Source organism: Chrysochloris asiatica, unplaced genomic scaffold (assembly GCF_000296735.1).
Source record: "Chrysochloris asiatica unplaced genomic scaffold, ChrAsi1.0 scaffold00166, whole genome shotgun sequence".
Taxonomy (NCBI): Eukaryota; Metazoa; Chordata; class Mammalia; order Afrosoricida; family Chrysochloridae; genus Chrysochloris; species Chrysochloris asiatica.
In genome coordinates this window covers 5757031-5771101 of record NW_006408684.1, presented here as the reverse complement: position 1 = coordinate 5771101, position 14071 = coordinate 5757031, and the positions used below count along the sequence as shown (strand labels likewise).

Below are 14071 nucleotides of genomic sequence, written 5' to 3'. Positions count from 1 at the left end.
TCCACATCATCGTCTCTGCCTCCACCTCAGGCATCACTGCTCCTCTGGGTAGGGAAGTTGTAAATCTTGATGGGAGCAGAAAGCCTTATCTGTCTCCCACAGAATGGTTGGTGGGTTTCAATTGCCAATGTTGCAGTTAACAGTCCAGTGATTCTCCTGTAGCACCAACAGAGTTCCTTGCCTATAGTTAGTTGTTGTTGTTATGTGTTGTGGAGTCAGTTCCGACTCGTAGCGACCCTGTACAGGGTTTCCAAAGCTGTAAATCTTTATGGGAGCAGAAAGCCTCATCTTTCTTCTGAGGAACAGCTGGTAGTTTCGAACTGCTAACCATGAGATTAGCAGCCCAATTCGTAGCCACTATACTACTAAATAGTTAATGAATGATTCATATGTACAACTATTAGCTCTTCTAGATATTTGTCCCTTCCTATCCCCACTCATACATATTGATAGCAAAAAGTCAATAAGAAGACAAGAATGAAGGAAAAGACTAAAATAGATGTCAGAAGAGACACTGAAACTTGCTCTTCAGTGTAGAGATGCTAAAGCAAATGGAAGAAATGAGGAGATTCAAGAACTGAATAGAAAAATTCAAAGGTCAGCTCGAGAAGACAAAGTCAAATATTACAACAAAATGTTCAAAGATCTGGAACCAGAAAACTAAAAAGGAAGAACATACTCAGCATTTTTCAAGCTGGGGGAACTGAAGAAAAAATTCAAGCCTTGACTTTTGTTATTGGAGAATTCTCTGGGCAAATTTTTTTTAAGTGATGCAGAAAGCATCAAAAGAATATGGAAGAAATACACAGTCACTGTACCAAAGGAAATGGTTGATGTTCAACTGTTTCAAGAGGTAGCATGTGATTAAGAGCCAATGATACTGAACAAAGAAGTCCAAAATGCATTGAAGGAAGAGATGGAAAAAACAATCACAAACTGCTTAAGAAGAAGAATAAGGTTGGAAACCTCTCACTCCCTGACTTCAAAATTTATTACACGGCTACAGTGGTCAAAACAGCTTGGTACTGATACAATGAAAGATACATTGATCAATGGAACAGAATCGAGAATCCAGAAATTAACCCATCCACATAGAGCCAACTGATTTTTGACAAAGTACCTAAATACATTGCATGGGGAGGTGATAGTCTCTTCAACAGATGGTGCTTGCAGAACTGGAAAGCAATATGCAAAAGATCGAAACAAGACCTTCATCTCACACCTTATCGAAGGCCTAAATGTGAATCCCAGAATTATGAAGGCCATCAATAAAAAAATAGGGACAAATGTGAGGGCACTAATTCAGGGAATATGCAGAATACCAAACATTTTGAAAAGTACACAAACAAAAGTAGACAAAATAGATGAGGGGGACATACTAAAAATTAAAAACTTATGTGTATCAAAAGACTTCACGAGAAGAGTAAAAGGGAATCCACAAAATGGGAAAAAGTCTTTTGCAATGACACATCCGACAAGGGACTCATTTCTAAAGTATATAGCAAACTACAACACCTCTACAAAGTGCATTGAAGGAACTGACAAAGAAGAAGCCTCCAGGAATTGCTGGAATAAAAATTGAAACCTTTCAAGAAAGTGAGGCGGCACAGGAGGCACTTACTCATCTATGCCAAGGAATTTGGAAGACAACTATCTGGCCGAATGATTGGAAGAGATCCATATCTGTGCTCATTCCTAAGAGAGGTGACCCAATGGAATGTGGAAATCATCGGACAATCTCTTTGATACCCCATGCAAGTAAAGTTTTACTAAAGATAATACAGAAATGGCTGCATGCATTCATTGACAGAGAACTTCCAGAGGTTCAAGCCAGATTCAGAAGAGGCCGTGGAACAAGGGATATCATTGCTGATGTCCGATGGATTTTGGCTGAAAGCAGAGAATACCAGAAAGGTGTTTACCTGTGTTTATTGACTATGTAAAAGCTTTCAATTGTGTGGATCATGACAAGCTATAGACAACATTGCAAAGTATGAGTATTCCGGAACACTTAATTGTGCTCATGAGGAATTTGTACCTGGACCAAGAAGCAGTTGTTCGAACAGAACACGGGAACACTGAATGTTTTAAAATAAAGAAAGGTGTGCTACAGGGTTGTATTCTTTCACCATACTGATTCAACATGTATGCTGAGCAAATAATCCAAGAAGCTGGGTTATATGAAGAAAAACATGGCATCAGAATTGGAGGAAGACTCATTAACAACCTGCGATATGCAGATGATACAATCTTGCTTTCTGAAAGTGAAGAGGACTTAAAGTAATTACTGATGAATATCAAGACCACAGCCTTCGGTATGGATTGCATCTCCATGTCAAGAAAACAAAAATCCTCACCATTGGACCAATAAACAACATTCTTATCAATGGAGAAAAGATTGAAGTTGTCAAGGACTTCATTCTTCTTGGATCAACTATCAACACTCACGGAAACAGCAGTCAAGAAATCAAACGACGTATTGCATTAGGCAAATAAGCTGCACAAGATCTTTTTAAAGTGTCGAAAAGCAAAGATGTCAGCTTGAGGACTAGGCCTGACCCAAGCCATGGTATTTTCAATAACTTCATATGCATGTGAAGGCTGTACAGTAAATAAGGAAGACCTTAGAAGAATTTTGAGTTATGGTGTTGGAGGAGAATATTGAAAGTACCATGGGCTGCCAAAAGAACCAACAGATCTGTGTTGGAAGAAGTGCAGCCAGAGTGCTCCTTGGAGGCCAGGGTGGCCAGAATTCATCTCTCATACTTCGGACATATTGTCAGTAGGGACCAGTCTCTGGAGAAGGACATCATGTTTGGTAAGGTGAAGGGTCACAGAAAAAAAGGAAGACCCCAATGAGATGGATTGGCCAAGTGGCAGCATCGATGGACTCAAGCATGGCAACAATTGTAAGGTTGGCCCAGGACCGTGCAGTGTTTCATTCTGTTGTGCATAGGGTCACTATGAGTCAGTACCGACTCGATGGTACCTGATGACAACAACAACAACATCCCCACTCTACATGGGACATTGTTCTCTCTTAATACCCCAGTAGTGAATTTACTATGGTTCAAGTTCATTAATCAATCTTGAAACAATTATTTACCTCCATACCTAAGAAGCTCTAGTAACGTAGTGGTTACAAATCGGGCTACAAACTCCAGGGTAAGCAGTTCGAAAGTACCAGCTGTTCTGTGGGGGAAAGATGAGGCGTTTTGGACCTGTAAAGATTCACAGCCTCAGAAACCCTGTTACAGGGTCGCTATGAGTCGGAACTGACTCCACAGCACACAGAGCCAGCCAGCATACCTAAGAAATGTGATTACTTATGTGTGGTAAGTAGAGGAGGTAATGATGCCTTTTTACAGAATGGTGTTCTCCTAAGCATATGTTTAATAGTTTAATTAGTAACAAAAGTTGGGACTGGTTGTTTTTTACTTATTATTTATAGAAATCATATGTTTTACTGTGTACACTATTTCTAAATGGTTATAAATGTTTTATGGGTTTTTCCTCTTTACTTAACTTTTCCTTTTTTTTTTTTTTTGGCTGCTCATGCGTTCCAGTGGAAGATAACAGTCTGTCTCAAAAGAAGAAGGTGACTGTGGAAGATTTGTTCAACGAAAATTTCAAAATTCACGACCCTGAAGCTAAATGGATTAGTGGTGAGTCTTGAATCTTGTGTGTACACAAGAAACCACATCCTTCTCCCTACAGTATTTTCATAGTTTGGGTTTTTTTAGTTGGTCTCTCTTAACTTCTTTCTTTGCCTGTAGAGTAGATCTAGGTAGCTTTCACTGTGATCTTATTTTCATTGTAAGAAAATTTTATGTTGTTGTTGTTAAGAGCCATAGAGATCCAGCCTGTATAAGGTTTTTGAGGAATGGCTGGTGAGCTTGACTTGCATTAACCCACAGGGTCACACCAGGATTCCTAAGAAAACATTGTGGTTATTATTAAGTGCCATCAAGCTGGTTTTGAACCATAGCAACCCTGTATAGGGTTTCTGAGGAGCAGCTGGTGAGCTTGAACTGCCAACCTTGCAATTCAAAGTGACTTTGCAGTCTAGCACATTAGTTCTGGTAAATCTGAGCCACTCCCCTCCTTATTGATTGATTGATTGATTGATGTTGTTACATCATAAGCATCAGCCTTTAGAGGATGCCACCCCTCTGTGTTACTTCCTAGAATCTGCTTCTCAGATAGAGCTATGCATGGTTGCTAAGCAACAGGAGCAGTCCAGAGACACAGCTGAGTCTGTCGTCCTTCTCCATGTTATTTGGCCCTATGTGTGCTCTCCTTGCTTTCACGCTCCACAAGATAGAGGAACCAAGAATAGCTAAACAGGTACCTGTAGAATACTGCCAATTGGATGAAACAGTAGAACCAGGTGAACATAGGCTAATAAAGCCATTTTACCTCTTGAATCATCTGCTTTAAATCTAGTTTGTTTTTTTTTGTTTGTTTGTTTTGTTTTTTTTAATTGGAGCAATGTTTTTCAGCAAACAAACAAACAAAGTAGAAGTTAGAGTTATTCTTGTTATTAGTTCCCATTGGGACAGCTCAAGTCCTTGGAGCTCCAGGTACCACACAAGACATGCTGCCTGCTCCTACACCATCCCCAGAACCCACTGCAATTGGGCCACTGTGATTGCTAGGGTTTTCATGAGTTGATTTTTAAAAAAGTGGATCCACAGACCCCTTCATCCTAGTTCATCTTCGTCTGCGAGCTCCATGCAGACTATTTAGCATAGTAGCAGCATGCAAGCCTCCATTAAAAGATGGGTAGTGGAACTGAACCTTGACCTCCCACCTGGAAGGTGAGATTTCTACCACTGAAGCACCATGAAACTGGGATAAAAGACAATATTTTCATAATACCTTTTTTATTTGGTTTTAGAGTCATCACAAAATAGCCCAGAACATAACCAAGGTCCTCTAGTTGGGTCTGGAATGGTTTTTAGAGTACATTCATGGACGGGGAGTTGTAAATGAATGCTTTCACATCCCTCTTGAGCTGAGCTGTATCACTCTTGTCATCTTGCAGTAGCACTGTTCCTGTCCCCACCAGCTATACTGTGTGCATTTAGCTCCAGCTTGGTACAATTAATGCTTGAAAATTAATCATCAGATCAGAGAGTCTTCTCAGTGAAAGGCTAAAAGGTGTGGTTCGGATTCTTGCTTATATAATAAACTAGGTCCTGAGGAGTTACGTTGCTTTTCTGAGCTGACAGAACTGATTGGTGGCAAGCCATGACCCCCAATCCAGTGCTCTTTCCACTGTACTGTTTTGTGGAGTGACACTAGGTCACTGTGTTTTTTGCCATCACTCTGCTTCTGAAATGCTTTTCATGCTTCACAAACTCAAAAATCAATTAGCAATGACTCTTTGCCTTTAGTCTCCTACTTGGGGAAACAATTTCTCATTTGTCCCTGTATGGTTTCAGAGTTAATTTCTGACCTTTAGTATAGCTCATTTAAAATGGAAAGAAATAGATGGATCTCAGAGGGGTGCATTAGATAAAAGAGCATCCTGGAGAAACAAGAAAGGATTTTGTGAATACTAATGGGAGACACACAGAATTAAGGTAAACACAAACAAATAGATATAGTAAAAGTCTTTTTTTATTTGATTAAGGAATTAATTTTACCTTTCCTTTAGTGACCGACTCAGCATCTGCTCAAGGTTAGTGTTTACCTATTGCCAGTCAGGTGTGAAGCACCTAAGCCATGGTGTGGGCCAGGTTATAGGAATAAGACCTTATTACTTTCCTGGTTGTACAATAAGCTAAGTATTTGGCTGCTAGCCACAAAGTTGGCAGTTCAAACCAACCAGCTGTTCTGCTGTAGAAAGAATGAGGCTGTTTGCTTACATAAAGATTTATAGTCTTAGAAATCCTAGGGAACAGTTCTGCTCTGTCCTCTAGAGTCACCATGAGTTGGAATCAACTTAATGGCAGTAGTGGAAAGGAGTCCTGGGTAGTGTAAATTGTTAACATGATTGCCTGCTAGCAGAAAGGTAGGTGGTGTGAGTCCACTTAGGAGCAGTCATGGAAGATGTTTATGAAAAGTCAATCATCGATACCTCCATGGAGCACATATCTACTCTGACATACATGGGGTAACTTAAGTGACTGTGATTCCATTTTAATGTTGCTATGGACTTCTGGTGTGGTGCTGTGGGCAAATGCATCAGACTGCAAAGTCGTTTGAACTCCAAGTTCGCTGGTTCAAGCTCACCAGCTACTCCTTGGAAACCCTGTACAGGGTTCCTATGGATCGGAATTGACTCGACGACACTTAACAGCAACAACAGTGGAGTCCTGATGAGGCATTGTGGGTTAAAGCACTAGACCATAAGGTCTGTTTGAACCACAGGGTCACAGTTGAAACTCACTAGCCACTCCTTGGAAACCCTGGACAGGGTCTCTATGAGTCAGAACTGACTTGTTGGCACTTAACAACAAAGACAATCCTTTAAATGTCTGGATTCCTAGGGCTCTCACTTCTGTTCACTCTTCACACCCTGAAAGGGAAATAATTTACTCCTATATCATTAGGTAAGATATGTGAATCAAATTTCACTTCGGTATCTCCAGCTCAAATGTTCTCCTGAGCTATAAACTTGGGTGTGTGTTTCTTCCTCATTTTGCTCATCTAAGTAGGATGTTGAACACTGTCTTTGTGGACTATTGTGCCATTGATCTAGATGTCCCCTTACACTGTGGTCCTAAGCTCCCAAGCCCCTGGACTCAGTGCCTAAAAGTGTTTGACTATGGATAAGAAGTTCTCATACTATTTCCTGTATGCTTTATGATATATGTAAATATATTTGGAATGTATATCAATACATCTGTAGAAATATCTTCTGTAAAACCTATGTATACTTTTGAGTATCCTCTCATATGCCATCCCACATCTGCTCAGCTTGTATAGCTACCTGTTTTTCCACTCATAACTTATTGTTTGTTATTAGTGTTATTGCAGGACTATGTATATAATAGTATTTCCTGTTTACCTTTTACATTTCACTCTTGTGTATCTTCCAGTGTCTTCTTTTAACTTTGGTCATTCTGTGCTGACCCCATCACCTTTACTTTTTTTTGCTACCTTTCCCTTCATTCAGGTTAATACATGTTTACTGGTGTGGTACTGTAGAATAAGCACTCGACCACAAGGTCAGTTTAAACATCAAGGTCGGTGGTTCAAACTCACAAGCCGCTCCTTGGAAACCCTGTGCATGGTCACTATGAGTCAGAAATGACTCACCGGCACTGAACAACAACAACATCAACTCTCCAGTTATTTATCTTTCCAACTTTTTCTTCCCATCCATGGTAAACATCCTCATTTCATTCTGTGTACAAACCTCTTCTCAATTTATTTATGGTAGTGTTCTCAGACAACTTGTTGTTGTTGTTAGGTGTCATCGAGTCAGTACCGACTCATAGCGACTTTATGCACAGCAGAACGAAACACTGCTGATCCTGGGCTAATCTCACTATTGTTGTCATGCTTGAGTCCATCGATGCTGCCACTTGGCCAGTCCATCTCGTTGGGGGTCTTCCTCTTTTCCTTTGACCCTCCTTCTCCAGTGACTGCTCCCTCCTGACAATATGTCCAAAGTATGAGAGATGAAGTTTGGCCATCTTGGCCTCTAAGGGGCACTCTGGCTGCACTTCTTCCAAAACGGATCTATTGGTTCTTTTGGCAGCCCATGGCACTTTCAATATTCTCCTCCAGCACCATAACTCAAATGCATCAATTCTTCTATGGTCTTCCTTATTCACTGTCCAGCTTTCGCATGCATATGAGGTTATTGAAAATACCACGGCTTGGGTCAGACGCACCTTAGTCCTCAAGCTGATGTCTTTGCTCTTCAACACTTTAAAAAGCTCTTGTGTAGCAGATTTGCTTAATGCAATACGTCATCTGATCTCTTGACTGCTGCTTCCGTGAGTGTTGATAGTTGATCCAAGAGGAATGAAGTCTTTGACAACTTCAATCTTTTCTCCATTGATAAGAATGCTTCTTATTGGTCCAGTGGTGAGGATTTTAGTTTTCTGTACATTGATTGAGATGTAATCCATACCGTAGGCTCAGAGAATACTTATCCATTTTTGATTGACTTATTTCACTCAGCACAATGTCCTCCTTGGTAGCTTCCCTATACCACTTACCATTACATGACATTTAGTGTATTTGCTTACTGTTTGCCACTCTTCGAAGACTTTAAGCTCAGTGAAGGCATAAAAATGTTCTGCATTGTTCAGTGCTTAATCCCAGAGGTTTATATAGCTTCTAGTGTACTGTCATTCTCACAAGATACTCATGAATTCAAGAGGTACGTACATTGAAAACTGCTGTGTATCTGGTTATTACTCCCAAAAAATATTTTAAAAGCCAACACAAAGCTATATCTGATATTGCAAAAAGAAAAAAAATGATACAAATTGCAAGTCAGATTAAAATTTAAAGTAGAAGGAGTGGTCATGGAGAATTAAAAAACTAGCCACAGAAGAGATGGAAAATGATGTGGTTTTAAGGATAATTTTCAACTCAACCTCTGTTTTAGGTATGTTGTTGTTGTTGTTGTTGTTTGTTAAATGCTGTCGAGTCAGTTGCCACCCATAGCAACCCTGTACAGGGTTTCTGAGGCTGTAAATCTTTACAGGAGCAGAAAGCCTCATCTTTCTACTGCGGGATAGCTGGTAGTTTCGCACTGCTGACCATGAGATTAGCAGCCCAATTCGTAACCACTTCGCTATCAGAACTCCTTCTCACTAGTGTTTCAATAAAAGTGCCATGGACTGCCAGAAGAGCAAATAAATTGGTGTTGGAAGGACAACCATAATGCTCATTAGAAGCCAGCGTGGCCAGACTTTGTCTCTCATACCTTGGACATATTAACTGGAGGAACCAGTCCCTGGAGAAGGACATCATGCTTGGTATAGTGGAGGGTCAGCGAAAAGGAGGAAAATCCCTAATGAGGTGGATTGACACAGTGGCGGCAGCAATGGACTCAAACAGAACAATGATTGTGAGGCTGTTGCAGGACGTGGCAGTGTTTCGTTATGTTGTGCATAGGGTAGCTATGAGTTGGTAACAACGCGATAGCACCTAACAATATAAATGTGCCAGTCTTTTGATGCTGAAAATTTAACCTGTGAACGAAAGTGAAGTGATGGATATACAAAGTGATCTGGAGTGGACTTGCTAGCTGAGTAGAAGTGGAGGCTAGGGAGAAGTCCAGTCAAGGATAACACAGAGGTTTTCAGCCTGATTAGCTAGGACAGTGATTCCATTGACTGAGAGCCATATCAGTGATTTGATAACGAGTTCTAAATAGAGGCAGATGAAAGCATAACTACATGGAAATGTTTTCTCAGTCCTGAGAACTGGGAATAAAGCTGGGTGAGAGGTCAGAGCTATTGGAGAATTGTGGAAGGTGTTCATCAGAGCAGTGTTGGTCAAATGTCCAAAGGGAAGCAGTTTGGAGGAAAGGGTCTCCTCAAGGAGTCAGGGTGGGAGAGGCAGCAGGACCATGGAGCACTGTAGCATCACAGATGATGTGGGAGAAGAAAAGGGCAAATGTAGACTGTGTGTGTGAGGCATTGCCTAGAGCTGACCACACACTCAACTCTGCAAAAGGCTCAGGAACTTGTTTTCTGCACGTCCTGGGCTCTTCAATCAGACCCGTTTATATGGCTTATTGTTGTTGCTGTTGTTAGCTGCCTTCAGTCGGCTCTGACCCACGGCAATCTTATGTATATAGAAGGAAACATTTTCTGGCAATCGGCTTGCAGTATCTTTAGGATTCAGGTGGGCCTAGGGCTGATTGAGAAAAACTGTGCACCAGACTTGATTAGCTGGTTTGCTCCTTCCAGGCAGGACTTGGCCTCACCTCCAATTCCTGCCCACTCCTTCTCCCTGGGGCTCATTCCATGTTAGTCTGATTGTGCTGGAAAGACCATTGTGAATGGCACCAGAATTGCTTGCTGCCTGTGTTTGTTTATGCTCATTTCCATTAATCCAGCCACTTGTTAGAAGAGAGCCCTCTGTGTCTCTAGGACGCAATCCTAGAGAGACTGTAAAATTGGAGAAAATTGCTTCCTTTGAATGTAGGAAAATATCAGCTGGCTGGTTGATGCTAGAAAAGTATATGTTTTAGAAGATTAAATTGGAGTTAGTGCACAGGGCTCAAAGCAACTTGATTTCCATATTGGCTTTATCCTCTTCCCTTTTGTTATTCTGTGAAAGCAGATGGATTTTCCTTTCTTATAAAGCTTGTGGGGTTAGGTAGAGGGGGGAATTGATGTCTGAATTGGATTGGGTATTTCTGTTGCATTTTGAAGGCCACATTTTCCAATCAAAATGGTTAAGTCTTAGTATTGTAGAGAGAGACAAAGTTTAGTAGGGATTCATCACCTGGTGCTTTCTCTATTCATAGTTCTACAATACCTTCTGGGTGATGCAGATGGTTAAAAGGTTAAAAAGTTGACAGTTGAACCCATCCAGAGACAGCCACCAAATACAAACCTTTCAGCTTTCAAGATATCATAGCCTTGGACAGTTCAACTCCGCACATAGAGGTTACCATAAGTCAGAATTAACTAAACAACAACTTCAAGGAAAGATTTGAAATAGGGCAGAGTCAAAATGTCCTTGGAAGGCACAATGAATAACTAGAGAAAATAATAGCGATTATTTGAAATCATTACATAAAACACACATTGGAGAAAATCGTGGTACATTATTAGAGTCTTAAGAAATAGACTAAATAGTACAATTTACTTAACTCTCCAACTTATTTTCTCTCTCTTGGTTTGCCGCTATCAAGATTCTACTTTCCATTGGAAAAGAGAATCTCAGTTGTCTCTTGTTGTTGTTGTTAAGTGCCGTTCTGACTCCTGACCCTGTCTCTGGTTTCTAAGGATCAGCTGATGCTTATAGCAGCACACCAGGACTCCACTGTCTGACATTAAAGAAGTCAATTCTGCCACCAATTACTTTAACACAGTGAAACTTGTTCATATAAATCGAGACTGAGATCATTTCAACACATACCAAACAAACTGTTCTGTCTCCAGTCACATCCTATAATAAACCTTCCACTTTGATAAATATTGGAGCTAAAACTGTTAACTCTTTAATTTTTCACATGCTTTCTATCTGAACCTCCTACAGGTTTCCTACAAAAGAAATTCAAAAGACATTCGCCTTTATTTAGAAGCAATGGCAGTAGTAAGGCTAATGTTGCTGTTGTTAGTTGCTATCTAGTCTATTGCAAATCATAGCAACCCTATGAACAACAGACCCAAACACTGCCCAGTCCTACCCCATCCACACAAGTATCGTTGCAGTTATTGTGTAAATCCGTCTCTTTTTCTCTGGCCATCCATTTTACCTAGTATAATGCGCTTCTCCAGGAGACTCATCCCTCCTGACAGCATGTCCAAAGTATGAGAAACGAACGCTCCCCGGCCTTGTTTCCAAGGAACATTCTGATTGTATTTCTTCCAAAACAGATTTGTGTGTTCTTCTGGCAGTCCATGGTACTTTCACAATTTTTCTGCAAATATTAATTCAAATGCATCGATTCTTCACCGGCCTTCCTTATTTGTTATTGTTGATGAGTGCCATTGAGTTGATTCTGACTCATACTGACTCTGTCTGTATGGGGTTTCCGAGGCTTTCAATCTTCTGGGGAGCAGAAAGCCTCATCTTTTTCTTGCAGACCGGCTGGTGGCCTCAAACCATGGACTTTTGTGCTTCGCAGGTCAGTGCTTAATGTATGGAGCCACCGTGCTCCTAGGTCCAGTTTTCACGTGCATATGAGGTGACTGAAAATACCGTGGCTTGGGTCAGGTACATTTAGTCCTCAAACTGACATCCTTGCTCTTTAACACTTTAAAGCGATCTTTTGTAGCACATTTACTTAACGAACTGCATCAGTTCATTTAGTGACTGCTGCTTCCATGATCACTGATTGTGGATCCAAGCAAAATGAAGTCTTTAGCAACATTAATCTTTTCTCCATGATGTTAATTATTGGTCCAATTGTGAGGATTTTAATTTTCTTTACATTGTGCAGACAATATCGAAAACTTAATAAGTCCTCTTCGTTTCCAGTAAGCAAGATTATATATATCATCTGCATATGATTGTTAATGACTTTTCCTTCAATCCTAATGCCATGTTTTTCTTCATATAGTCCATCTTCTCGTACTATTTGTTCAACATACAGATTGAATAAGTATGGTGAAAGGATGTAACCCGATCATACACCTTTCCTGATTTTAAACCATTCAGTGCCTCTCTGTTCTCTTCTAACTAGTGCCTGTTGGTCAATGTACAGGTTCCTCATGAGGACAATTCAAGTGTTCTGGAATTCCTATTCTTCCCAACTGTTATACATAGTTTCTTATGATCCACAGTCGAATGCTTTTGCATAGTCAATAAAACATAAGCAAACATCTTTCTGGTATTTTCTGCTTACAATCCATCTGACATAAACAACAATATCCCTAGCTCCATGTTTTCTGTTGGATCTGGGTTGACTTTCTAGCAGCTCACCGTCAGTCTACTGTTGCAACCATTTTTAAATTACATTCAGCAAAATTTTACTTGAATGTGATATTATTAAAATTTCCATATTCTGTTGGGCCATTTTTCTTTGGAATGAGCACAAATATGGATCTTTTACAGTTGGTTGGTCAGGTAGCCGTCTTCCAAATTTCTTGGCATAGACAAGGGAGTGCCTCCAACATTGCATCAATATGCTGAAACACTATAGTTTGTATTCTGTTAATTCCTGGAGCCTTATTTTTCACCAAAGCCTTCAGAGCAAGTTGGAATTCTTCCTTCAATACCAAAGGTTCTTGATTATGTGCTGCCACTTGAAATGGTTAATCATCAACAAATTATTTTTGTACACTAACTCTGTATATTCCTTACATCGTCTTTTTTTTTCTTTCATCTTCTTTTATTGATTCCTGTGTCATTCAATATTTTACCATTAGCTCCTTTATCGATGCTTAAATTTTGTCTTCAATTCTTTTCAGCTTGAGGAGTGCTGAATGTGTTTTTCCCTTTTGTTTTTCCGACTCCGAGTCTTTGTACATTTTTGTATAACACTTTGTCTTTTCAAGCTGCCCTTTGAAATTTTCTGTTTAGCTCTTTTACTTCCTCATTTTTTCCATTCACTTTAGCTTCTCTATTCTCAAGAACAAGTTTCAGAGTTTCTTCTGACATTCACTTTGGTCTTTTCTTTCTTTCCTGTATTTTTAATACCCTTTTGCTTTCTACTTGTATGATGTTCTTGATGCCATCCCACAGTCCTTAGTCTTTAGTGTCTTCAGTCATTAGTGTCTAATGTATCATGTTCTTGAGATGGTATCTAAATTCAGGTGGCATATAAATTCAAGGTTATATTTGGGCTCACACATTTGAATTTTCTTCAGCTTCCACATGAATCTCCATATGAGTAAGTGGTGGTCTGTTCCTCATTGGGCCCCTGGCCTTGTTTTGGCTAATGATACTGAACTTCTCCGAGTGTCTCCATCATTTTTTTACCACAGATATAGTCAATTTGATTCCTGTATGTTACATCTGGTGAGGACCACCTGTGTACTTGCCATTTATGTTGTTGATAAAAAGTATCTGTAATGAATAAATTGTTAATCTTGTAAAATTCTATCATACAGTTTCAAACATTGTCTTTATCACTAAGGCAATATTTTCCAATTAACATTCCTTCCCCCTTTGTTTCCAACTTTTGCATTCTAATGACCAGTAACTATCAGTGCATCTTGGTTGCATGCTTGAATCAGTTTCAGGCTGAAGATTGGTAGAATTCTTCAATTTCTTCATCATTGACTTTAGTGGTTGGGGCATAATTTTGAATAATAGGGGTATTAACCTATCTTCCTTATAGGCTTATAGATGTTATCCTATCACAGTCGACATTGTATTTCAAGGCAGACCTTGATAAACACTTTTTGATGATGAATGCTATACCATTCCTTTAAACTGTGTCGTTCCTGGCACAGTAAACCGTATTATTGTGCTA

The 14071-nt window shown here is 39.9% G+C and overlaps 1 protein-coding gene across 2 annotated transcripts in view; it reads left to right on the top strand.

Moving 5' to 3' along the window:
* DPP6 (dipeptidyl-peptidase 6) overlaps positions 1–14071 on the top strand; it is a 1346563-nt gene that overhangs the window by 615926 nt on the left and 716566 nt on the right. For both annotated transcript variants that reach the window (XM_006871298.1, XM_006871297.1), the window contains exon 3: positions 3567–3665. In XM_006871298.1, coding sequence (XP_006871360.1) covers positions 3567–3665 — 99 coding nt within the window. The remainder of the gene's footprint in view (positions 1–3566; positions 3666–14071) is intronic.